This window comes from Heloderma suspectum, chromosome 1, assembly GCF_057233095.1.
Source record: "Heloderma suspectum isolate Gila_16-S chromosome 1, 16-S_ref, whole genome shotgun sequence".
Taxonomy (NCBI): domain Eukaryota; kingdom Metazoa; phylum Chordata; class Lepidosauria; order Squamata; family Helodermatidae; genus Heloderma; species Heloderma suspectum.
In genome coordinates this window covers 168426967-168451798 of record NC_139458.1, presented here as the reverse complement: position 1 = coordinate 168451798, position 24832 = coordinate 168426967, and the positions used below count along the sequence as shown (strand labels likewise).

General features: G+C 43.0%; 1 protein-coding gene across 4 annotated transcripts in view; it reads right to left on the bottom strand.

Moving 5' to 3' along the window:
* Positions 1–24832, bottom strand: part of ARHGAP15 (Rho GTPase activating protein 15) — a 711254-nt gene that overhangs the window by 350841 nt on the left and 335581 nt on the right. For all 4 annotated transcript variants that reach the window (XM_084809673.1, XM_084809680.1, XM_084809663.1 and 1 more), the window contains exon 9: positions 17814–17936. In XM_084809673.1, the coding sequence (XP_084665799.1) occupies positions 17814–17936 (123 nt within the window). The remainder of the gene's footprint in view (positions 1–17813; positions 17937–24832) is intronic.

Genomic DNA, 24832 nt, shown 5'->3' with positions numbered 1-24832 from the left:
CAGAACTCTGCTATGTAGCCAGATTTGGCTATGTGCTGACACCATTGAGAGTGTGCAGAGTGAGCCTATTCATAACTATGCTTCCTGAATAGACAAACACCTTTTCTTCTTTTGCAGTAATTAACTCCCCCCTCCTCTACCCCCAATTGTCAAAACAAGAAATTATTCCTGATGCTACCGAAAACACTTCTGAAAATCATCCACTCTTTGGCTCAGCCCTGTATAAAAATCTGATTCTGATTTCAATTCATGCTGGGCTGACTGCCCCCCCCCCCCGTTTTTCAGGGCCATTCATTTCCTGTGAAGGTGGTAGGATCATTTTGAGACACCTCCAAGGGGAGGGCACCAAATGTCTAGCTATTTTTCATTGGTGGTGAGGGGCTTATCTTAAAATGAGGGGGCAGAGGGGTTTTCTCTTTTTATTTGGCCATATCTCTTCCTGCTGCTTCAAGTGGTGGTAGGTAGAGCTGCAATGACTAACCTGTTAGTGTTCTTCAGTCCTATAAAATGCCCCAATGGGAATGACAGTACGAATGTGAGGTAAGCCTTTGCTTGTTCTTTTTGCCTTCACCCCAAATTTCCCCCCAACAGCCAGATGAATAATTCAGCACTACACGAAAATTTCAGTATCTAGAGTAGCGATGATAAGCTTGCAGTGACATATATGACAACTCTAAGATGCTCACAGAGGCTGCATCCTCCTTGGTTGTGATGGCATTGTTAGGTTGCAATCCACATGAACTGTGGGCACACACCTCAGAATCACTGATGCTGCCTTAAGGGATGCACGAGCATGCGTTTAGTTCAGGGAACACTTCAGCCAGGTGGGTTAAGCAACACTTGGTTCTGTGTGTCTGAAAATGGGTGGTGATGGTGTGGTGTAGTATGTGTAGGGTAAAAACACCCTATGGGTGTTTTTACAGCCTCCAGGGTACTCCCTGATCTAGGGTATGAAGAGATACTAGAAATGATCCAGATCTAGAGTACTAAGTACTAACAGACTCTAGAAATATGTACTTAATGTGAGAGACATATATTAGGAAAATCTACATCAACCTTTAAAAAAACCCATACACGTCTTTTCTGTGTTTAAATATTTTAAATCATGCTGTGATAAAGTAGCAACCAAAACATCTTTTCCAATAATGAAAACAATAGTTGCTCCCAAGGGAATAAAAAAAATGGCTTTGTTCAGTTTATTAGTGAAAAGGATCCTCTGAACTCAACTTTCTTTTTATAACTGGGAAAGGGGTGGCAGTGGTGGTAGGAAAAGATGTGCACAACTCTCCTAACCTCCTGTTATGACAGTTTATGTTTCCTATCCAGCTTATTTAGCTCAAATGTCTGGGAAATAGACACAATTACCACCTTATGGAATGCTACTTAACTTTAAATGCTCCCTTCTGAATAGAAACCCGCTTTGTCCTCTCAAAGTTTATTCCAGTTTCTCAGGAATTGCTCCCTCTTTGGAAATGTTTTTGTTCATCATTTAAAAATTTAAAGTAATGAAATATTTTTTCTATTATAGTAAAGAAAATTCCCATAGAAAGAGCTGTTCACAAGAACTTTTTTTTTTAAGGGGGGAGAAAAGAAAAAAATAGAGCTGCATTCTATGCCCTTATACAGCTTTAATCATTCACGTTTCAGCTGTTATCAATTTAAAACCAATGAAACTCCCACACTGAGTCCATTTGAGCAGTCAATTTTAATATCTTGAGGCATCTGTAGTTGTTCTGAATTGGCTGCAAAAGCAGAACTAACAACTTAAGCTCTAACCATAAGTCTACATCAGGCTAGTAACCCATACATCAAACACCGACAGTTAGTCAATACAATAGTATGAAAAACCAACAACCATTTTTAAGAAGAGCAGTATATTCACAATGTGTTCGGCAGCATGGTTCACATTATTGGTTGCTCATATATGCACATAAAACTATCCATTAGAGGTAGTAGTGGACAGGACAGCTATGTATGTGGATATAAAAGGAGACACGAGGAAAGGATGGGATAGTCATTCTGAAGATCTGAGGCATATCATATGATGATTATAGCTACAATGAATTGCCCATCCTGCTTAAAGAACCCCATTACACTATTATAACCCAGGGAGGGTAACTCTTCACAAGCAACAGTACAGTTCAGCCTAAGGATGTATGAGAATTTTGTTTTTGCTTGCAAAACATGAGACTGTGCCCCATTTGACGCTCTGAATGGACACACATGTCCGTTGAAAATAATATTAATAAATTGTCGAACACGTGCTTGCATTCATCTCATTCCTGATTCCCGGGTCGATTTGTGCAAATTTCCTCCATGGACTGAGTCAGCCCTGTTTTAGTCTATGGAGGAAAGTTGCACAAATTACGGCACAGTCCTATGGAGATAGTTGTCAGCATCTGAACTCGGAGGCTGATGACTATCCAATGCAGGGCAGCTGTAGCACTGAGGCAATCCTTGCTTCTGTGCTCTGGCCGCCCTGCATTTCTGGCTAGACAGGGGATTTTGCCAGGGAGCTTTGGAGCAGGAGGGGGAGAGGCCGCACAGTACATAGAAAGCTGCTTAACACTGCTTCCACGGTCTCCTCCCTCCCCCGGGACCGACCCCTTTTCCCCGTCTCCATGCTCCATTTCCAAGCACAGAGATGTAGCTGGTGCGGAGAGAGCTACGCCAGCTATGAGAGGGAAGGGGAAGGGATGCAGTTTCTGTCCTCTGAGGTCAGAGCCTTGGTTCCGACCTCGGAGCCCAGAAACCAAAAAATCCTGTGTCCCCGAGATGCTATGTAGGGGACATAGAATTGCTCCCTTAGGAAAGTTGCACAAATCTGTGCAAATTTGGGGAAACTTGCACAAATCTCCCATTCAGTTGCCGCTCAGTTTCCACAAATTTCCCGCTCGCAACAGAGCAAGCAGTGATCACAAGCGCAAACAGGAGTCAGCCAAAAGACAAGAGGCTAGACGATGTTCAGAGAATCCTGGTGATCTCAAACACTGCTCGTTCACCCATCCCTAGTTCAGCCACTGCATTTTAATGTTGGTGATAAAAAAGGGTGAAAAAGAAAAAACACACAATCCTATTAATTTATTTATTTATTAGCAGTTTTTTTATATTACCACTGCAAAACAGAAGTTCTTGGGGTGGCTCACAAACTGATACAACTTTAGAAATAATGATATAAGCAATAAAAATGATTAAAAACTAGAACACCCTCAAAACACACATTATTGAGAGGCCCAGACATGTGTGTGTGTGTGTGTATGCATGAATGCTTGCATACAGTTTTTCATTCATTTTTATCCCACCATGCCTCCAAAGACCTGATGGCAGTATTCATGGGATTATCCTATTTCATCCTCACAACCATCATGTGTGAGGTATGCTAGGATAAGAGATCACAACTTCCCTAAGCCCTCCCAATTTGTTTCATTTCTGAGTGGGGATTTGTACCCCACAGTTCAGTACCCAATCCACTATGTCCCAGTGGCTCTCTGAATGAAAGTTACGTTATGAAATGGGATGAAAATGGTACCCATTAGAAGACCATGGAATCAAACTGAAGCATCATGTTCCTCACTTATTAATCATAACGTTCATGCAAAAAAAGAATATGCATTATACATTACTTATCGAACCCATGACTGGAGAATATAAATAATCCTATATCAACCAGAGCAACAGCTACATCAACTTTCTCAAACCTGGTGCCCTCCAGATGTGTTGAGCCAACTCCAATAATTCCCACCAGCCAGCATGGCTGCTGGCTGGAAATTATGGGAGCTGCAGTCCAACACACCTGGAGGGCGACAGGTTCAGGACAGTTGGACAACATGGTCCTCTATAAAATTTAAGTATTCAACTATTCATTACCCAGAAAAAAAACAGCAGAAGCAGTGTAAGTTCATTGCAGGCCCCTGAACGCTGTACTGATCTTAGCTCTCTCTTGCCATCCACACATATGGCTAAACATGAGGATGGGGAGTAGGGCCATGCCACCAGGCACTAGTCCTGATGTGCACCCTCCAGGCCCTGAATGTCCATGTGTTGATGGAATGTCTGCCAAGAGGAAGTCTTCATATGTATAGCTGTATGTGCAAAGGTTCCCAATCATGAAGAAAGACCCTCATGCATGCAGCACAAGGAGCATGCAACATCAGCAGCAGGGCAGGAACATAGGAATATAGAAAGCTGCCTTATACTGCGTCAGACCATTGGTCCATCTAGCCCAGTACTGTTGACACTGACTGGCAGCAGCTCTCAAGGGTTTCAGGCAGGATTCTTTCCTTGCCCTACCTGGAGAAGACAGGGATTGAACCTCGGACCTTCCGCGTGCAAAGCAGGTGCTCTATCATACTGAGCTATGGCCCCTCCCTGAGCCTCACAGCCCAGGATGCAGAGGTATACTCCCGCTCCCTATTCATGTGTTTACCCTTATGCATGCACGACAACTTTTAAAGAGGGCTGTTGTAAATCCATATTCATGAAGTTTGTTGCTATGTGACTTTTACATGATATCTTCCCAAGGTTCTTGCCAGAGGACACTCAGTATTTTATTTTTCACATATAAGGGTGTCCCATCTTTGCTCAATACATTACTTATTCCTCTGAGAGCCCCACAAGCTCAGTAGACAGACTTTGCCAAATGTAAACTAACAATATAAGAATTACTATTACTTATTAAGCACCGTAAATGTCTGAAGTCTGAAGTGTGCATTCCTTCAAATGTAAGCATATTTGTATACCTCTCCCCCCCCCCCACTGTATCACAAACTTCAGAAATTTCCGAATTTCAGTGGCAAACTCTATTCCAGTTCATGTTTAGGTCCGGGAATTTGGTAAGTTCACATTGAAATGCAAACCGAATGAATTTCTCATCCATCCCTACCTGTGAGCCTGTTTTCCAACTGTCTGTCTAAATTATAAATTGTTATGGCTGTTTCAAAAGGAAGAAGCAAGTTGTGATCCCAGATCCAAGGCTGCATGGTATCTGGTTCATTTTGCGGGTTTTTTTAGGCTTTTCTGGGGATTTTAACATATTTGAGTTTTAAAATGTTAGGTTTTTCAATTATTTTATATTGTTAGCCAACATGCAAACTCCTTGTCCCTAAAGATATGGTATACTGCATGAAGTCAATAAACAAACAAATAAATAAAACTCTTTTAGTGAGAAGCATATCTTACTTGAATCAATGTTTATGTTTGCAACCTCTAACTATTATCCACCCAGTACTATTGCTAAACCCTATCAATTAATTTTAGTAGGTTCTGTGTGTTGAATGCTGATTGCATTGGCCTGACAAGCCAGCCATAGCATGCAGATGCCTAGCTAAGGCAGGGACTTCTGCATCCCTGCAAAACAGGAAATGTATCACCAAAAAAGAAGACAGAAGATGGCACAGCTTTGCATAACATTTGCATTGCTGGTTTGTTTATATAGATGCAAAGTTAGAAATAATTCTATAATTTAAATCGAAATAAAATACATCTCACCTGATTGGGGATGACAGTGACCAGGTGACATGGGTGTCTGCTCAGTTTGCTTTTCCAGGTGCTAACTGTTGATTGGTAACTTCAAGGCCCTTGCTCTCTCTTGTTTTTTTGTTTTGTTAATCTTTAAACTAGACTTGGACTGGACAGCCTTTCAAATACAGGACACCTTTAAATAGAGAACTGTTTTCTATGAAGTGGGGCACACAGCTACCCTATGCCCATCCCACCCCAGCATGATGTTTACCTGCTGGACTTCACATTTTTGTAGTACTTCGATAATGCGTACAAGCACAGAACCTGTACACCTTAGGTATGTGGTGCATTGATCATTTCCACCAGGCTTATGGAATGGAACTCTGTGTTTTGAGCTTTGTGCAAATGTGAAGTTCACTATGCAAATGTCAGATTGGGCTGGCCCTGACATGCAGCAGTGTGAAGTGACCTGCTTCAGACAGCACCATGAGTGCTGGATAGAGGAAGGCAGAACACGATGTCTGAATGGTGCAGCAAGACTTCTTAGGACACAATCCTATGCATGTTTAGACAGAAAAAAATACCTACAGCTTCCAGCATACCTCCAGCCAGCCATGTTGGCTGGTGTATTCTGGGAACTGTGGGACTTTTTTCTGCCTAAACATGCATAGGACTGTGCCCTTGAAGTATTGCTGGGGGCAGGGCAGAGAGCTTCAGGCAGCAAGATGTCTTGGGCCAGCACTGCGGTAGTCCCAGTCTTCACTTGCAAACAGATTGAATGCCTTCACAATGAAACAAATGGAAGTGAAGCAGCACCAAAGAATGCCTGTTGGATGGCATTTCACTACTACTGTCTTACAAACCTTACCCCCCCCCCTCCCTGCTTTAGGAATACATGATTCACACGAGAGCTGGTCACAGAAGTAACCTTTTGAATACACACACACACACACAAACACACACATGATGGAACCATGTAAGGTGCATGTATATGAAAGGTTGTCCAAATGTCCAAATGTCTTATCAGGCAGTTAAACCAAAGAGGAGATAAAAACATAACCTTGCATACTTCAAGAAGTGAAATTTTATGGAACTTTTATGAAGGCATTTACTGCATATATCAACCTTCTTTGCATGTGTATACTTTTTTGTTAATGATCATGATGATTCAGGATCATGGGCCTTTATTAATAAACTCCTGACAATATATAGCAACATCATGATAAGGCTAAAATCATAAGAAGCCCTCCTTAAACATTGTTGATAGGGATTTGTGAAGATATATCTTGAATTTAGTGGTGGGTTTTACATATATTTAATTTTAGATTGTGCTTTTCATAATTTTGAATTGTTTTTAATTCTTTTTTGGTAGCCATCATTATTTTGTATTTTTATTTTTTTTATCCCAGTTTTGCATATTTTTAGTAGAATGGACAAATAAATAAACAGACGGACAGATGTAAGGAATTTTTAGCTCTCACTTGAAGATTTATCTCTTGGCAAATAGTTAGTTGGCATGTTATTTCCCTTGGAGAATAGATCTTGCAGTAAAACAAAAGGTATGAAAATCTCCTTCATCTAAACCTTTCCTGCCCTCTACCACCAGCAGCACCCCCACCAAAAAGAGAGAGAGAGAGAGAGAGAGAGAAAGTGTGAGAGATGGAGGAAATAAACAATTTCTTAAGCCATTAAATTCACCTATACAAAATTAAATAGATGCTTTCTAGGACATGAAATCTGGCCAACTCTTTTATTTTTAATCTGTGTTGTTCTATTTTGCTACTTAAATTTTTTAAATACAAGCCCTAAAAAATAACATTTAAAAGTGCTCTCTGTCAGGGTAAGCATAGCAACTGCATTTTCATAACATTTTAACAGATTAAGGGATAAACTCTACTTGTCTACATTGAAGACAATGAAGGAACCTTATCAAATGAGCATTTCACATAGACTTACTGGAGACTGGAATTAAGCTCTGCTAACGAATCTTAACTCATTTGCATGGCCGGAACCTAATCCTAATGAAACTTCATGGTAGGAAACTAACATGCTTTTTCTCTTGCGAAATATTCCGTTGCTGCTAAAGCTATGCTTTTAAAAAAAGCCCCAGAGAGTATGGCAGAGCATGATCCTTCATGACAGGGCATGGAACATACAAGGCACCCCCCAAATAAGAAACAGATTATGTTAGTAAAACAGGATTCTCAGGCAAGTCAGTCTGAAAACACATACATCTGCTTTTCCTTCAGAGACACATTAAAGGATGGATTTGAGTTATGTTAATGAATCTGGATTTGTTAGGAGGGATCACATCTGATCCCTATGTAACACCAAAAGAGATTCATCAGCTACACTTTATTAAACTAAAAAGAAAGAAAGAAAAAAATCCAGAAATTGAAAGAGGATAAATTGGAGCTCAAGCCTCAACTACCTTGCTGCACTATCCAACAAAATAAACTGCAAAGATGTATAGCAGGCCTGCACAATTTGTGACACTCTCAGCCCAATGCAGCCCTTCCCCATGTGCTACGACAGCTCACTAATCCTCCTGTGTTTGCAGTTCACAGGCAAGCAGCAAAACCAAGAGGTTTATCAAGAAACTAGAGGGGCCCTATGTATGGATGCTGGGTTTTAAGCTTGGTGGGTCACTAGTTGTGCAGTCCTAATGTAAAACAATTGTCAAATGGCCTGGGAACATTTTGATGCAAAGCAATTGGGTTATCAGATGATCAGGCAGAAGGAATGCTCTGTACATGGTTATATGGGTCTCTGACTTAATGGGAGAAACACTTGACTTCACATCTCAGTTTCATAGCAACGATGAGCGAGGTTCAAATAAGTGAATTAAAATGATTTAGGCTGCAGTGCAATCCTATATATGCTCTTACCTAGGAGTAAGTCCCACTGAACTCAATAAGACTTATTTCTGAATGTATTTATTATTATGTGTTTGCTAAAAAGCCACTGAGGCACAACAGTTTAAAACAATTAAAAACACATACCAAGAACATGAAAAACAGTGCATGGGATTGCATTCGTAAGATCCCAACCAGACTGTGCACCATCTATAGTGATAGCATCACAATCCAAATTACATTAAAATGGGTTATTCTAACTATTTAAGTGCTGATCGTGAAAGATAGAAGCTGCACAAATTACTTGTGCCTGGAGTGTATGTACATGCAATTAATCCCTGATGCAGATGTGGCAGATAGATTTTCAATGTAACTCATCAAATTTGAAAATATAGTAAGTTCCACTTTACTTTTTAAACCAGGTGCAAAAGACACCCAAGCTTAAAGGGCAACATTAAAATGGGGCACTATCAAATCTGAACAGCACACACATATTTATATGGACAGGTTTTCCTTATAACTAGAGCTGTGTGCAAATGGTCTCTCAGAATTCTCCACCTTATTTGTGGGCAGCGAAATTTGTAGGGATGGTGAAGAATTCCGCCACGGATTTCAGTGAGGCCGAATGCACTGGCATTTGGCCCCCCCAAAACCCGTGGCGGAATGGCCTCCCACTCCCTTCCCCCCCCCGCGGAATCCCCCCCGGGACGAAGCTTACCTGGGGCGGATGTTCTAGCGGCAGCGGCTCTGGTGGTGGCTCCGGCGGCGGCAGCAGCAGCTGGTCTCTTGGCTGGCTGCTGCGGACTCAAATGGCAGCCACCATGCCATTTGTGTAGCTGCCTTTGCCATGATAGGCTACACGAATACTTACGTAGCCTATCATGGCAAGCAAACAAACTGCGTACGCAAATGGCGGTGGCTACGGCAGCCGCGGCAGCCATTTGTGTTCCCTTTTTTTTGCCGTTTTAGCCTACATAAATATTTACGTAAGCTATTATGGAGGAAAAAAGGGGAAAGCAAATAGTGTAGTGGGCGCTATTTGCATTCCTTCCCCCCCCCCCGCTGTAATAGCTTACGTAAATATTTACGTAGGCTAAAACAACGGGGGGGAAAAGGAAAGCAAATGGCGCCCACTACACTATTTGCGTTCCCCTTTTTTTCGCCGTAATAGCTTACATAAATATTTACGTAGGCTAAAACAGCGAAAAAAAGGGAACACAAATGGTGGCCGCCGTAGCCGCTGCCATTTGCATACACGGTTTTTTTTTCCCGGAAGGCTGCCCAGCGGCTGGATGTCTGGCTGCGGGCGGCCCCGGCCGGCTGCCCTGCGGAATCTCTAAAGAGCAGAGACGGCCAGATCAGGATTTCGGGGGGAGGTGCAGAGCGCCTCCCCCCCACCGCGAATCACCCCGTCGAAAAGGTAAGTGACTTTCATACATCCCTAGAAATTTGGGAGACAATTTCTCCAGGGGGATGAGAAATTCGCAATAGTTTCTGCCAGGCAGGGCTCTCCATTGGCGGGACTTGTAGAATAGCATCTTTTTCCCCCCCTCAGAGGTTTTTGTTTTTTCGTACTGCAACAGCATCAAGTGTGTTGGCAGACTGGCCCCCATTTTTCATTCACTACGATGCAGGTGTGAGGGGTGGGGGCAGTGTTGTATCTAGCTGAAGGGAAGAGATAGAGTTAGTGCTGAGCCAAAATCTGTCCTCCAGTTTCCTGAAAGTTTTCTTCCCCCATGAAAGAGGCTTCCATTGTTCTGCCTCATTCTAAGGGTGTTTTATGATTCTTTTTTGTGGCATTTTTTGCTGCCCTCCCAGGCTGCCTGCACCTCCTGATCTGAAAAGGCCCTATGGGAGGAATTACATCATGATGCCTTCCACTGGGCTTTAATTGAAGTGAAGGAAGCTGAGGAGGCTACATGCTGCTGGAGAGATGATTGTACAGTGAAAAACAGGACATTTGTACTTACTCCTCAGCCACCTCCTAAGTAAGGTAAGCCCAAGAAACCCAAACCCAACCCATGAGAATTTGTCTGAAATTTCTTCACCATCGAATTTATTTTCAAAGGCAGTTTCTTTTCTATCAAATGGAATGAGAATGGTCAGGAAAAAATGTGGGAGAAATTCTCAACACAGCACTACTTATAATAAACATGGCAATGAGGATCCAGTCTCTTTTACATATAAAGTTCCAATGGCATTTTGCCGTTTTAAATTTTGTTGTTGTTGCATGCCGATCCTGCCTTTCCTCCAAGGAGCTCAAGATGGCACACATTTGGGATGGACAACCTTCGGTCCGCAGGCCAAATTTGGCCCATCAGACTGGCTCATCCAGTTTGTGGGGCTTCAGGTGAAGCCCCTGCCTGAAAGTCCACTCCCCAAAGCCATATCCTTGAAGGCTAGTGGGCAGAGGACTCCCCCTCCCCACTGTTATCATTAAACAGTGAAGAGAGATCATAGTGAAGATTCCCCTCAGCATGCCACACTTCTCCCAACTGGGGAACTACCCTTACCCAATTGGGAGGGTAAGCAGTGTGGTAAGTGCCCTGCCCACTCATGGGGAAAGCACGAGGCAGGCAAAGCTGCCCAAACCTAGGAAATAGCTGGAGGAGCGCTCCTCTAGCCATCGCCTCAGCCAGGGCAGCTTTGCAGCACTTGGGCTTTCCCCAGCCAGGAAAAGTCTGAACACAGCAAAACTGGGTCCCTGAAAAAAGTGCCAGCTGGAGGAGTTCCAGCCTGCGTTTTGGCTGGGTTCGGATGTAGGGATGTCGGAGAATTTCTCCACGAATCTCCGGGAGGCCGAATGCCAATGCATTCGGCCCCCTGAAATTGGTGGAGAAACGGTCCGCCACCTCCCCGCCACCCCCCGGGAGGGGACTTACCTTGCGCGAATGTCCCTGGCGCTGGCGGCTCCTGGCGGTGGTGCGGCGGCGGCGGCCGGTCTTCCGACTGGCTGCCGCCGCCGCCATTTCCCAGTAAAAAACAAAGCAAAACAACAAACATGATAGGCTAATGTTGAGTTTCAAACCAGCTTTTGCACTCTCCACTTTCACCCTCAACAAGAGGCTCTTTACATCCTCTTCGCTTTCTCCCATTAGGGTGGTATCGTCTGCGTACCTCAGGTTGTTGATCATTCTCCCAGCAATCTGAATTCCGACCTGTGATTCATCCAACCCGGCGTTTTTCATGATGTACTCTGCATAGAAATTAAATAAGCAGGGCGACAATATGCAGCCTTGTCGTACTCCTTTCCTAATTTTGAACAGTTGTTCCATGTCCGGTTCTTACTGTTGCTTCTTGACCCTCGTACAGGTTTCTCAGGAGACAAGAAAGGTGGTCTGGTACTCCCATCTCTTTAAGATTTTGCCACAGTTTGTTGTGATCCACACAATCAAAGGCTTTAGCATAGTCAATGAAGCAGAAATACACGTTTTTCTGGAATGCTCTTGCTTTCTTCATGATCCAGTGAAAGTTGGCGATTTGCTCTCTAGTTCCTCTGCCTCTTCGAAACCCAGCTTGTACTTCCGATAGTTCTCGGTTCCCATACTGCTGAAGCCTAGCTTGTAGGATTTTGAGCATCACCTTGCTGGCATGTGAAATGAGAGCAATTGTACGGTACGCTCTTTGGCGTTGCCCTTCTTTGGAATTGGAATGTAAACTGACCTTTTCCAGTTTGTGGCCACTGTTGAGTGTTCCAAATTTGTTGGCATATTGAGTGCAGCACTTTAACAGCATCATCTTTTAGGATCTTAAATAGCTCAGCTGGAATACTGTCATCTCCGCTAGCTTTGTTGTTAGTAATGCTTCCTAAGGCTCACTTGACTTCACTCTCGAGGATGTCCGGCTCAAGTTCAGTGACCGCACTATCATGGCTATCAGGGACATTCAGATCTTTCCTGTATAGTTCTTCTGTGTATTCTTGCCACCTCGTCTGAATCTCATCTGCTTCTGTTAGGTCCCTGCCTTCTTTGTCCTTTATCATGGCCATCTTTGCACAAAACGTTCCCTTGATATCTCCGATTTTCTTGAAGAGATCTCTAGTCTTTCCCATTCTATTGTTTTCCTCGATTTCTTTGCATTATTCATTTAAGAAGGCCTTCTTATCTCTCCTTGCTATTCTCTGGAAATCTGCATTCAGTTGGATATATATTCCCCTTTCTCCCTTGCTTTTCGCTTCCCTTCTTTCCCCAGCTACTTCTAAAGCCTCATCAGACAGCCACTTGGCTTTCTTGCATTTCTATTTCTTTGGGATGGATTGAGTTGCTGCCTCCTGAACAATGTTACGGACCTCCATTCATAGTTCCTCAGGCACTCTGTCTATCAGGTCTAATCCCTTAAATCTATTCCTCACCTCCACTGTATATTCATAAGGGATATGATTTAGGTCATGCCTGAATGGTTTAGTGGTTTTCCCTACGTTCTTCAATTTAAGCTGAAATTTTGCAAGAAGCAGCTCATGATCTGAGCCACAGTCAGCTCCAGGTCTTGTTTTTACTGACTGTATAGAGCTTCTCCATCTTTGGCTGCAAAGTACATAAGCAATCTGGTTTCAATATTGACCATCTAGTGATGTCCATGTGTAGAGTCACCACTTGTGCTGTTGGAAAAGAGTGTTTGCTATGATCAGCGTGTTCTCTTGGCAAAACTCGATTAGCCTTTGTCCTGTTTCATTTTGTACACCAAGGCCATGCTTGCCTGTTATCCCGGTTATTTCTTGACTTCCTACTTTAGCATTCCAATCCCCTATGATGAAGAGGACATCTTTTTTTGGTGTTAGTTCTAGAAGGTGTTGTAGGTCTTCATAGAACCGATCAACCTCAGCTTCTTCGGCATCAGTGGTTGGGGCATAGACTTGAATTACTGTGATGTTGAGTGGTTTGCCTTGGATTCGTACTGAGATCATTCTATCATTTTTGAGATTGTACCCCAGTACTGCTTTTCCCACCCTTTTGTTGACTATGAGTGCTACTCCATTTCTTCTAAGGGATTCTTGCCCACAGTAGTTGATATAATGGTCACCTGAATTAAATTCTCCCATGTTTGTCCATTTTAGTTCGCTGATTCCCAAGATGTCGATGTTCAATCTTGCCATCTCATGTTTGACCACCTCCAGCTTACCTTGATTCATTGATCTGACATTCCAGGTTCCTAAACAATATTGTTCTTTACAGCATCGGACTTTCTTTTCACCACCAGACACATCCACAGCTGAGTGTCGTTTCAGCTTTGGCCCAGCCGCTTCACTCTTTCTGGCACTACTTGGAAATTCCCTCTGCTCTTCCCCAGTAGTATATTGGACACCTTCCGACCTGAGGGTCTCATCTTCCGGTGTCATATCTTTTAGCCTTGTGATACGTTCCATGGGGTTTTCTTGGCAAGAATACTGGAGTGGGTTGCCATTTCCTTCTCCAGTGGACCACATTTTGTCAGAACTCTCTGCCATGACCTGTCCATCTTGGGTGGCCCTGCACGGCATAGCTTATGGCTTCACTGAGTTACGCAAGTCCCTTAACCACAACAAGGCAGTGATCCTTGAAGGGGTCCACAAAGTTAGGCTGCTTTAAACCCTCTCAGTCACAGTATCTCTTAAAAGTGCTTCAAAAACCCTGTTTTCAAGTTCTAAGCCTAAGAAACTTTCAGAAGAATTGTAACCTTTGAATTTTGACAGGATTTTGGTAGCTGGGGATAAGCAAACTCAGTTTTAGCCTTCTCTTGTATTTCATCTGTAATTAATACTGTATATAGGTTATTTTTCCCTTGCCACCTAAACTGAACCTTCAGAATAGGGTGGGCTAGAAATGCCAATGAATAAATCACTAATCACCGTGTGCTCCTATTCTTGACTGCACATGGGCTTTTGTGCTCTTAGTGTAAGTTTGCCTTCAGTAATTCTGCTATTATAATTCAGAAACAAGAATTAAACTGGAGTGAGAGGACTCATAATTACATTAGTATAGTTCCAGTGAACTGAATGGGATTGTACCAGTGTAAGCCATCAGTGTATCACTACACACAGACTCGATGGATCAGATGAAGGCAGGAAGCAAATGAATCTGCATCTTTACTCTGTTTCTTTGATTTTCCATATTTCCCCCTCTATGGAGCTGCCCTCATTTGCACTGGTTGAAGCCCTTCCATTAGTTCAAAATTGCTGGAACACAACCAGAACATCCAGTATACTACGGCTGTGTGCAGCTGGTGCCCAAGAGCCTTTAACTACCTAATTTACATGAGCAGTTGTGGTTTTAACACATACTCATTGGTGGCTGGGCAAATTTTTCATGAAGGCTTTTAGAGAATGAGATTTTTAAAAAGTCAGCCTTGCTGGAGTGCTATGAATCTTTCACAATATCTACACATGTCCATAAGAAGCAAAATAATAATGACAGTGTTTTCAATTGGACTATGATTTCAGCCATAAACAAAGTAGCCCCAGTTGAGGAGTTCCATCATATGTGGAGTTAAAAATTTACAGAGAGCTCTATGAGTGCAGGGATGTATGGATTCCCCATCATCTGTTCCGGTGGGGAATCTGCAGCGGGGGGGGGGGGAGGCGATCCATTCCTTGCCCCCAGAATCCTTGTAGAGAGGCTCCACTCCATGAGAATTCCGCAGAGCCAAGGGCCGCTGCCACTTACCTGTCCTGAATCAACCAGAGCCCTTCGCCTCCGCACCGATCGCCATTTTTTTTTTTAGAAAAATGGCGATTGGCATGATGTCCCCATAGACTTACATGCAAAATAGAGCCGTGAATCTTGCATATAAGTCTATGCAGACTTATATAACTCTATGTGTCCATAGGCTTATATGCAAGATTCACGGCTCTATTTTGCGTATAAGTCCATGGGGACATCCCACCAATTGCTTTTTTTTTTTTAATGGCCATCGGCGCAGAGGCAAATGGCTCCCGGTGCAACAAGCAGCTGTGCCATCCCGTGCGGAATCCTCCAGGAGGTAAGTGGGGCCAATCCGCCACGGATTCCTGAGGCTGGATTCCAAAGAATCCAGCCTCATTTGAATCCGCGGCGGATTTCTCTGACATCCCTGACGCCAGGTATGCTCTGTGCATACAGTAGAGATCTTCCATTGCATAGCACATTTCCTGACATAAAGGAGAGGAAAGCCTGTATTCACACTGTATCCTCTTGTGCACCATTATGCACCATTAAGCTTTGGCTCATGCCTAGTATGAATACATAACCCACATGTACCCTCCTACAAGTCAGCTGGAAGAGATCCGTTTCTGAGGAGTTTCTGAAGAATCTCTGTGGAGTGGAGCTGGCTGGAGAGAATTTTGGGGGGAGGGACGGAGCGCCTCCCCCCCACCGCGAATGTCACCCTTCGAAAAGGTAAGTGACTTTCGTACATGATGGTACATCCCTAGTTTTTGTCTTCAACAACTACCAGCCGGACTGCTCAAAGACGCTAACATAAAAACTCCTTTCACCCAATATATCTGGTGATGCTGACAAGGGAACAGGTATGGCCCCACCACCAACCCAACTTCCATGCATTGATCCAAAGCTCTGAACAGAGTCTACACGCACACAAGCTGTACCCATGTGTTATTTCTCCCTTCAGTCTGCAGCCTGCATTTTTTCAGAGTACAGATCGTGCACACAAAGATGTGGGCATACAGCATATATACACACAGGCTTTATTTAGAGCTCCAGATCAACATGTGCAGGTTAGGGAGCAGGGCCAGCAGGTGTAATACTGCTCCCCCATCCACTCCTTGGGTTAAATCTGAGACTGTGAGAGTGGACTCCACTCAAGCAACAGGACTTTGCCTTGCTCTTCCTCCTCTGCAGCCTCCTGCGCCCTCCCCCATCTGCTCCAGAAGCTCCTCTGAAGCCGATTTGGGGGAGGAGTCCTGGGGGAGGGGAAATCCATTCCACTAGGGGTTTCTGTTCTGCTGGTGGACAGCCAGGGTTGGATACACAACCCACTCATATTCCCAGATGCACGTCACCATAACCAGGGCTGGGATTGGCATACACAAATCAGGTAAGTCTCAAGTTCCTTGGTCCTCTCTATTCCTAATCACACACTCCAGGATGCCAGGCTTCAGGCTCACTACTTTATTAGTTAGCTACCTACCAGGTTCTTTACAAATGCAAATCCTCGGAGACTCTCAGGCTACAAAGGAAAACAGCTATTCCACACAATTACGAGTATCAATAGAGGAGCCTACTGGGAATCAGAGACGTTGCCAGCAGTTTGAACAAGAACTTGCCAGCCAGAATAACTTGGGGGGGGGAGATGCCCCTCTCTTACAGTCGTGCCCCCCTACATAGCCTCTCACGCATAGCCAACCTGGTGGAACCTCTGAGCTCTGCCTCTAACTTTTCCCGCTTCGCTCTGCTCTGGACTCTAGCATCCTTCAGGTCACACCCCACACTCTCCTCCTCCTCCGAGACCTGGGTTCTCAAGGGGGAGGAAAGGGGGGGGTGCCTTCTGGTCAAGCCATCTGTGAGGCAAGTTCCTGAGAAGAACACCTATCCATATTTGAGCTCATTAGGGAGGAAACCTCCCCCAGTTCTGGCTGTTCCCTTCCTGAGTCTGAGCTGCTAACTATTTCCACATGCTCAGAATCATTCCTGACAGTAAGTTAGGTGATACAGCTTGGGAAAACAAAAGAGGTTTACACATCCAAACCTATATTACCTTCTTTAAGATCATGCCCATTGTGTTTACATTCGGGTGAAAATGTTCTAATATGTGTAAATTAAACATTTGAAACTCAGAGAAGTCTTGTCAAGCTGGTAAGAGCAATGTGAATCCGGACAACTTATGTACACTCATCAACCATGATATTAATGGCATACCTTTCCCTATCTTGCCTCACTTCAGCCTCTCAATTCACAGAATGGAACTAACATCACAAACATAAAAATTTAGGGACCAGCCATTAACCATCATCCCTGTTTTCATTATGCAAAAGGTGACATTTCTAAAGTGTATATATCATATACAGCCTTTCCACAATTTAAACATTAAAGTTGAGGAATATGACTGATTGAATAAGATTACTCCAGAATAAGTGGTAGGAGGGTAGGGTGAAGTAACCAAAAATGAAGGGCATGATCAATATATGGGTGACCATAGCCAGTCACACAAGAAGGGATTGGCACAGGGTTCAGTGGAGCTCTCTTTCCACATTCCCCCTCCTCAGCTGTTGGTACACATACAATGCAGTATCACAGTCACTGCACAGACCTTACACTTATCTAGCTATCACATCCCATAAGACCTAAGTGCTAGTGGGGGTGGGAGAAAGAGCGCTCCCATGAGTCCTATTCTGATTCATCCCTGCCTGCATCGCTGCATCCATGAGGATCATGCTCTAAGAATTTTTTAAGGACTGTAACAATATTTACACAGCATACGCCTAAATAAAATGTTCTAAGAAACATGGCCAGTCTAAGGAAAAAAGCATGCGCACGCGCACGCACACACACACACACACACACACACACACGTAAGAGGACAACACACCTTTAATGATCCCCTTTTCTTGCAAAGTTTTCAGCGAAGGTCTTCGGGTGATAAACTTCTTTAATCTGCTTTTAACTCGGTTTCTGTCGGTTGTATCAGAAATGCTGTAGTTCAGCCTGAAAACTGAAGAAAAACCAAAGAAATACTGTAAACGCTGTTACATTTTAAAATGGAAAGCTTAGCTGGAAATCTGTGGGAAAATCTGACTGTCTTCTATCCAGCAGACTGATGTGTGGGATGATCCAAACAGAATCTGATTAATATTATTATGAATAAACATTATGAGTTGAGAGAGTCATATTAGTAATGGTTCATGTTACTGGAGAGCTGTCAATATACTTGTGTAAATTTTGAATGTATCCCAAAAGTTCATATCTCTAGCACATATGGTTTTCCACTTGCAAATTAAAATGTGCTGCCTGTTTATCATTTTCTAGAGAAATAAAATGGTGAGATGGACACTATTACAATATTGGGAGAGGACAGAAACTCTTTGCTAAGTTCAGAAAGGCATCATACAGTCATTGTACAAAGTATGGCTGCATAAAAGCAATACCCATTATTGAGAAAGACTTCCAGTTATAACAGCAAATCCTATACAGGTCTATTTTATATTTATTTATTCCATTTATAGCCTGTTTTTTTCCCCTCTTGCAAGGAACACAAGGCGGCTTCCATAGTCCTCCACCTCTCCATTTTATCCTCACAACAACCCTGTGAGGGAGGTTAGACTGAGTGTAAGTGACTGCCCCAAAGTTACCTAGGGACCTTTGTGGCCAAGTGGGGACTAGAAGCTGGATCTCCCAAATCCCCATTCAGCACTCTAACCACCACAGCACACTGGCGCTCAGAAATTTACACAGAAATAAGTCCCACTATCTTCAGTAGGGCTGACTTCCAAGGAAGTGGGTTTGGGATTGCAGTCTAAGGAACCCAACCCTCAACTGCAGCTCTTCAAGACACTTGATAAATCCTGAGTGATCTGTGAGGTGACAAGGATATTAGACTTTCATTGGTGCACCCATTAGCTACAACACTCAACCTTCCCTGGGAAGGAAGGACTTGCGGGAATACCTGGTATATGAAACATGTATGTGACCTGCTAGATATAAGCCTTTTCAGCATACATGTATTTATACTACATATTTAAACTGGCTTGTTATTTATTCCCTCCCCACATGGAAAGGTTGATCTGAAAAGAGGGGCTAAAGAACTCTAAAAGGAAATGTAATCAAACTACAGTTTCCAGGATGCTTTGTGGGAAGCCATGACAGTGAACTGGTAAAAGAGCAGCATATGTTTGTAGCGTAGGTATGCTCCCCAAATTACCTTTGCTGACACTGGGAAATCACACTACAAAGAGAAAAAAATAATAATCTGCACATGTGGACAAATTCCTTTTGTGTAGATCTAGGAAGCAGGATCTAGGGTAATCTAGAGCATTCCTGAAAGCCTTGTAATCACTCCTAGCCCAACCTTTGTTCCAATGTGTAAAGTTATATTTCCTTTTCCCTACAAGATAATCACCCAAGATGCATCAGGTTCTGAACCAAAATTAGAAACACATTACAGGGCTTCTTTAGAAAGAAAATAAAGAGCATTTGTTAAGAGGAGAAAAATGAAATGATACATTAAAATGCCCTCTCCTGAAACTGGGACTGGTTCAAAAAGGCTACTCAACAAGAGGAGAATTCAGGAGTATTGTGGCTTACATTACAAATTTGACAATAATAAGAACCAAAATAAAACAAAAGGGGTTTTTCACTTTGCTGCTCTCTAGGGATAAAAACGTGCCAGATTCTTCATTCAAATAAATACAACATACCCAATTAAGGAAAACAACATTTAAACACATGCCTATGATAATCAGAGCATACTTTGCTTCTGATTTCACTACTGATTTGAACAGAGGACTGTTCCATTTTCCCACAGCACCGAAGTGACCCCACACATACTTCTGCAAGCTAGTAATCACAAAGGACATATAAAAGGACACTTTTCCTGGAACATTCACAGCATGGGACAATAATCCATCACTTATGAAAAAATAAAATTCACATTTTTAGTGGTAGCATTCTTAGAGTGATATATCATAGTATACAGAGATTAGTGTTCAATTAATGGCTAGCTCTTTTGTTCGTGTTCTATTTTAGAACTTCTGGGTTCAAATGGGAACAACCCTTGGCAGTGATATACTAAAATTCCAAGCCACTCAGCCTTATTGTATAAAGAGAAATAGATTCACGTTTCTAAGGCTACAAGCTTGGTGTCATGTTGAAAGAGGGAAATGATATAGAAATGTTTTTTGTTCTCCAGGTGGTTTATAGCTTTGCTTCACTCATACATCTGCACATATTTAAATGCATATTGACCTAGATCTAAATAAAGCACATTTAAACATCCCATTGAAAAGAACGGGGCTTCAAAGTGCTTAACTCTAGCTGGTCTGTGCCCATAGTACAAATCTCCTGGATGAGCAATTGTACTGCTTTGTGCTCACAGGGTAGCCCTAGTTTAATAACAGCTCACTTAACAGCATTCCCATTGCGAGCGGAGTGGGGTAATATAAAGAGATGGACGCAAGTGCTTGGATTGAAATTGGGCCACATTTATTGAAATATCTGCAAAGGGGCCTCCCAGACCCCTCCCCGACCCCTCCCCTCCCCAGTGGTGCCATGGGGTTCCGCCAATGGTGGCCTGGCACATCCGCTCACCCCGCCTGCAACTCCCCCCCCCCAGCAAGTCAAGCTGGACATGAGGGTAGGGCATTATTATGACCAATATGAAACTGACACACACACACCGATGTAGCACATGGAGATTTCGCGCATCTGCCATGGAATATTAAACTTGCATCTAATACCACTAAGTTCAAGAAAGCCCATAGTCCTCAGTGAGGGAGATTACTGTTTTGGCCAGATTCCGGGCATCTTAACAACGGAGAATCCACTGCGATACTCAATTCAATGGGAAGCACTGAGACAAAGGGCATGTACATTTGCAGGCTGGAGTATAGTGGCAAATCTGGCCTGCCCAAATTGTAGAGATCAGTTTGCCACAAGAATGTGTGAAGGGGCAATGTTGCGTGATCCTAGTAAACATGGCAAGTGCGTTAGCTGTAATTATCTGAGACCCTACAAACATCGAAGCTCCAGGTTACCAACTCTTCTGTCAAGCCACTGTAATTCAATGAACAGAGGAGTGGCACTGGCAAGCTAGTCAAAATTAAGAGCATGAACACATTTGTTGAGCTTTTGGTACTTGCATGAGGCAAGAGAAAATATCAATTAACACCTGAGCTCCCCTGACCCCCAAACACCTTTAACTTGGAGTGTTTGGGATGGGAATAGTAAAGATGGGAGTTTCATTTTAAGTTTATTTACTTAATAAAGCTCACCATTATTGATTACAATGTGCCGCCTATCAATCCCAAAACTAGGCTAAAAATATTTCTATTTCTGCACATTAACAAACGTACAGTGAGAAGGGTAACTTGTATATCCATGTTACAAAATGAGGCTGAAAGACAATGATTTGTCTACCATTTCCAAATGACTCTGGAAATTAGAGTACTAGTCTAAGGCAGGCAATTGTGCAGCTCCATAAGGGCTCTGTGTATGTTCTCTCATATTTGCTAACTACAGCATGAGTATATGTTCATTCTGAAGAACTTTTGTTTTCATAATTTACAAAACATCTATCCAAAACCCCATGGGTTTACCACCTGTGATTAATTCCTGCCCAGAACAATGTTATCTCAGTACTTTGGACATGTGTTGAGAGCATTGCTTTTTGAAGAACTATCCATTAATGACTTTCTGAACTATGACAATGGATATTGACAGTGCTTGTCAGACTAAAGCACTATTGATTGTTTCACATCATGTGTATAGCAAAACCAATTTCTTTCAAGTGCCGCTTTCCTAACTGAAATACATTAGAGCAGCGCCTATCAGTTCATTATGGTGCCCAAAATTATAGCATGCAATGCATCCGAAGAGAAAGGATTCACAAGACATGTGCACCTCTAGTGTAAGGTGTTACGGTGCTGTGATAATATATAATGGGCAAAATCCAACAGAAAGCTTACTTGGAATAGACCCATGGAAATGAATGGGATTTAAATCAGTCATTGCTAACCTAAGTCCCATTCATTTCAAGGACTTCTATTTTACCTATTATTTATTTAAATCCCTGAAAACCATAAAGCACTTACCTCAGGATAGCGCCATTAAAGGTTTCCTCTACACTAACTGCTTTTCAGGAATGGCATTTAAATGACCAAACATCATCTCACAGCTAGTTGCTTTCACAGCAGGTTTCATGCGGAGCTAGCCTTGGTGCTTCTCTTTGTTTCGCCCTGCCCAATCGCACCTGTACAGCTACTATGCAAACTCATCTAGGGAAGGGGTATTGAAGGATCAGGGGTAATGATAATGAAGGGTACGCTGGGGACTGTGGCAGCAAAGTCCAGGTAACGTGCTCTCTTTGCCATTGGACTAGCTTGTAAGCAGCAGGAACTGCTGGCTTGAAACCTGCAGCACTACAGAACCACCATTACTGCATGCTTATATATGCGCGCAAGCACTGTAGCTTTCAGCCTAGCAGGAATTAGAGATGTGAGGAGGCAATACATTTCCATCTGGCCTTACACATCTGCTGACTTTGTCCAGGTTGAGTTGCTTGCAGGCCACCTGACTCTCTGCTCAGAGACCTGCACGAACTTCTATTGAGCTTCTGGCTTGCCTATCTGCCTGGCACCAGCCCTACAGACAGCCACTTCCTCCGAATCTACATTTGCTGCCTCCAATACCCCTTACTGATTAGACTAACAATTAGACTAACTAGGCTCTGTTGCAGGTGACAAGGAGAAAATGTTGTTGACCCTGAAGCAGCTCCTTGGCTGTACCTTCGTCTTGTTTTCCCTTTGACCATGATTATACATTTTGCACCCACTGGAGCTGCAAACTTGTAACATGAGAATACATATTGGATAGTATTTGCTCACAAAGCAAGAGCCTTCTACGTGCTGGAAAGGATGCCAAATCTTAGTTGTTCCCGCAAATCAATGCTGACACATAATCAGCATTTATCTTAATTAGCTCTGAAATATGTGAGAAGAGTGACAGAGTGACACTTATCACTGAACAAATATACCGGCAGCAAGTAAAACAGGAAAGCAGAGAGACAAACATGTGTGCAATTGGCTGGGAGACACACTGCAAGCCAAGGCCTGGTCATCACACATCTATATTGTTAAGGAGTCAAAGGTTGCAATATAGTTGAACTTCAATCATTCCGAATGTGTTCAGATGGTCTTTCTTCACAAGGGGTGCCCACAGCAGCCAAGTAGGATTGTGGAAGTAAAGAAAAAAATTGGACAATGGTTATATGTTCTGAATCTGAATAATTTTACAATGATATGACAGCTTAACAACTTAAATGCCCAATATTGTCATTATACTTCTTGTGTATTTGCAGTAAAGATTCAATAAAATTATGGTATAAATTTGGGGGTGGGTGTTTCTGCATGAAACACTTGTGTGGATATATATATATATATATATATATATATATATATACACACACACACAGAGAGAGAGAGAGAGAGAGAGAGAGATGTTTATCCTTGCTGCAAGAAGAAATGAATTATGTCAGTGTAGTATATCTAGTGTCATTGCGCCAGAGATGGTTTTTCCCCAGAGATATCCTTATTTCCCCTTCATGGATCACTGCCTTGTGGTGAAGGGACTTGTGTAACTCAGTGATTTAAGCTATGCCGTGCAGGGCCACCCAAGACGGAAAGGTCATGGCAGAGAATTCTGACAAACTGTGGTCCACTGGAGAAGGAAATGGCAACCCACTCCAGTATTCTTGCCAAGAAAACCCCATGGAACGTATCACAAGGCTAAAAGATATGACGCTGGAAGATGAGCCTCTCAGGTCGGAAGGTGTCCAATATACTACTGGGGAAGAGCAAAGGGTATTTCCAAGTAGCGCCAGAAAGAGTGAAGCGGCTGGGCCAAAGCCGAAAGGACATTCAGCTGTGGATGAGTCTGGTGGTGAAAAGAAAGTCCGATGCTGTAAAGAACAATATTGTTTAGGAACCTGGAATGTAAGATCAATGAATCAAGGTAAGCTGGAGGTGGTCAAACATGAGATGGCAAGATTGAACATCGACATCTTGGGAATCAGTGAACTCAAATGGACAAGCATGGGCGAATTTAATTCAGGTGACCATCATATCTACTACTGTGGGCAAGAATCCCTTAGAAGAAATGGAGTAGCACTCATAGTCAACAAAAGGGTGGGAAAAGCAGTACTGGGGTACAATCTTAAAAAACGATAGAATGATCTCAGTATGAATCCAAGGCAAACCATTCAACATCACAGTAATTCAAGTCTATGCCCCAACCACTGATGCCGAAGAAGCTAGGTTGATCGGTTCTATGAAGACCTACAACACCTTCTAGAACTAACACCAAAAAAAGATGTCCTCTTCATCACAGGGGATTGGAATGCTAAAATAGGAAGTCAAGAAATCACCGGGATAACAGGCAAGCATGGCCTTGGTGTACAAAATGAAGAAGGACAAAGGCTAATAGTTTTGTCAAGAGAACACGCTGATCATAGCAAACACTCTTTTCCAACAGCACAAGAGGCGACTCTACACATGGACATCACCAGATGGTCAATATCGAAATCAGATTGATTATGTACTTTGCAGCCAAAGGTGGAGTAGCTCTATATACAGTCAGTAAAAACAAGACCTGGAGCTGACTGTGGCTCAGATCATGAGCTGCTTCTTGCAAAATTTCGGCTGAAATAGAAGAACGTAGGGAAAACCACTAAACCATTCAGGTATGACCTAAATCATATCCCTTATGAATATACAGTGGAGGTGAGGAATAGATTTAAGGGATTAGACCTGATAGACAGAGTGCCTGAGGAACTATGGACGGAGGTCGGTAACATTGTTCAGGAGGCAGCAACTCAATCCATCCCAAAGAAAAAGAAAT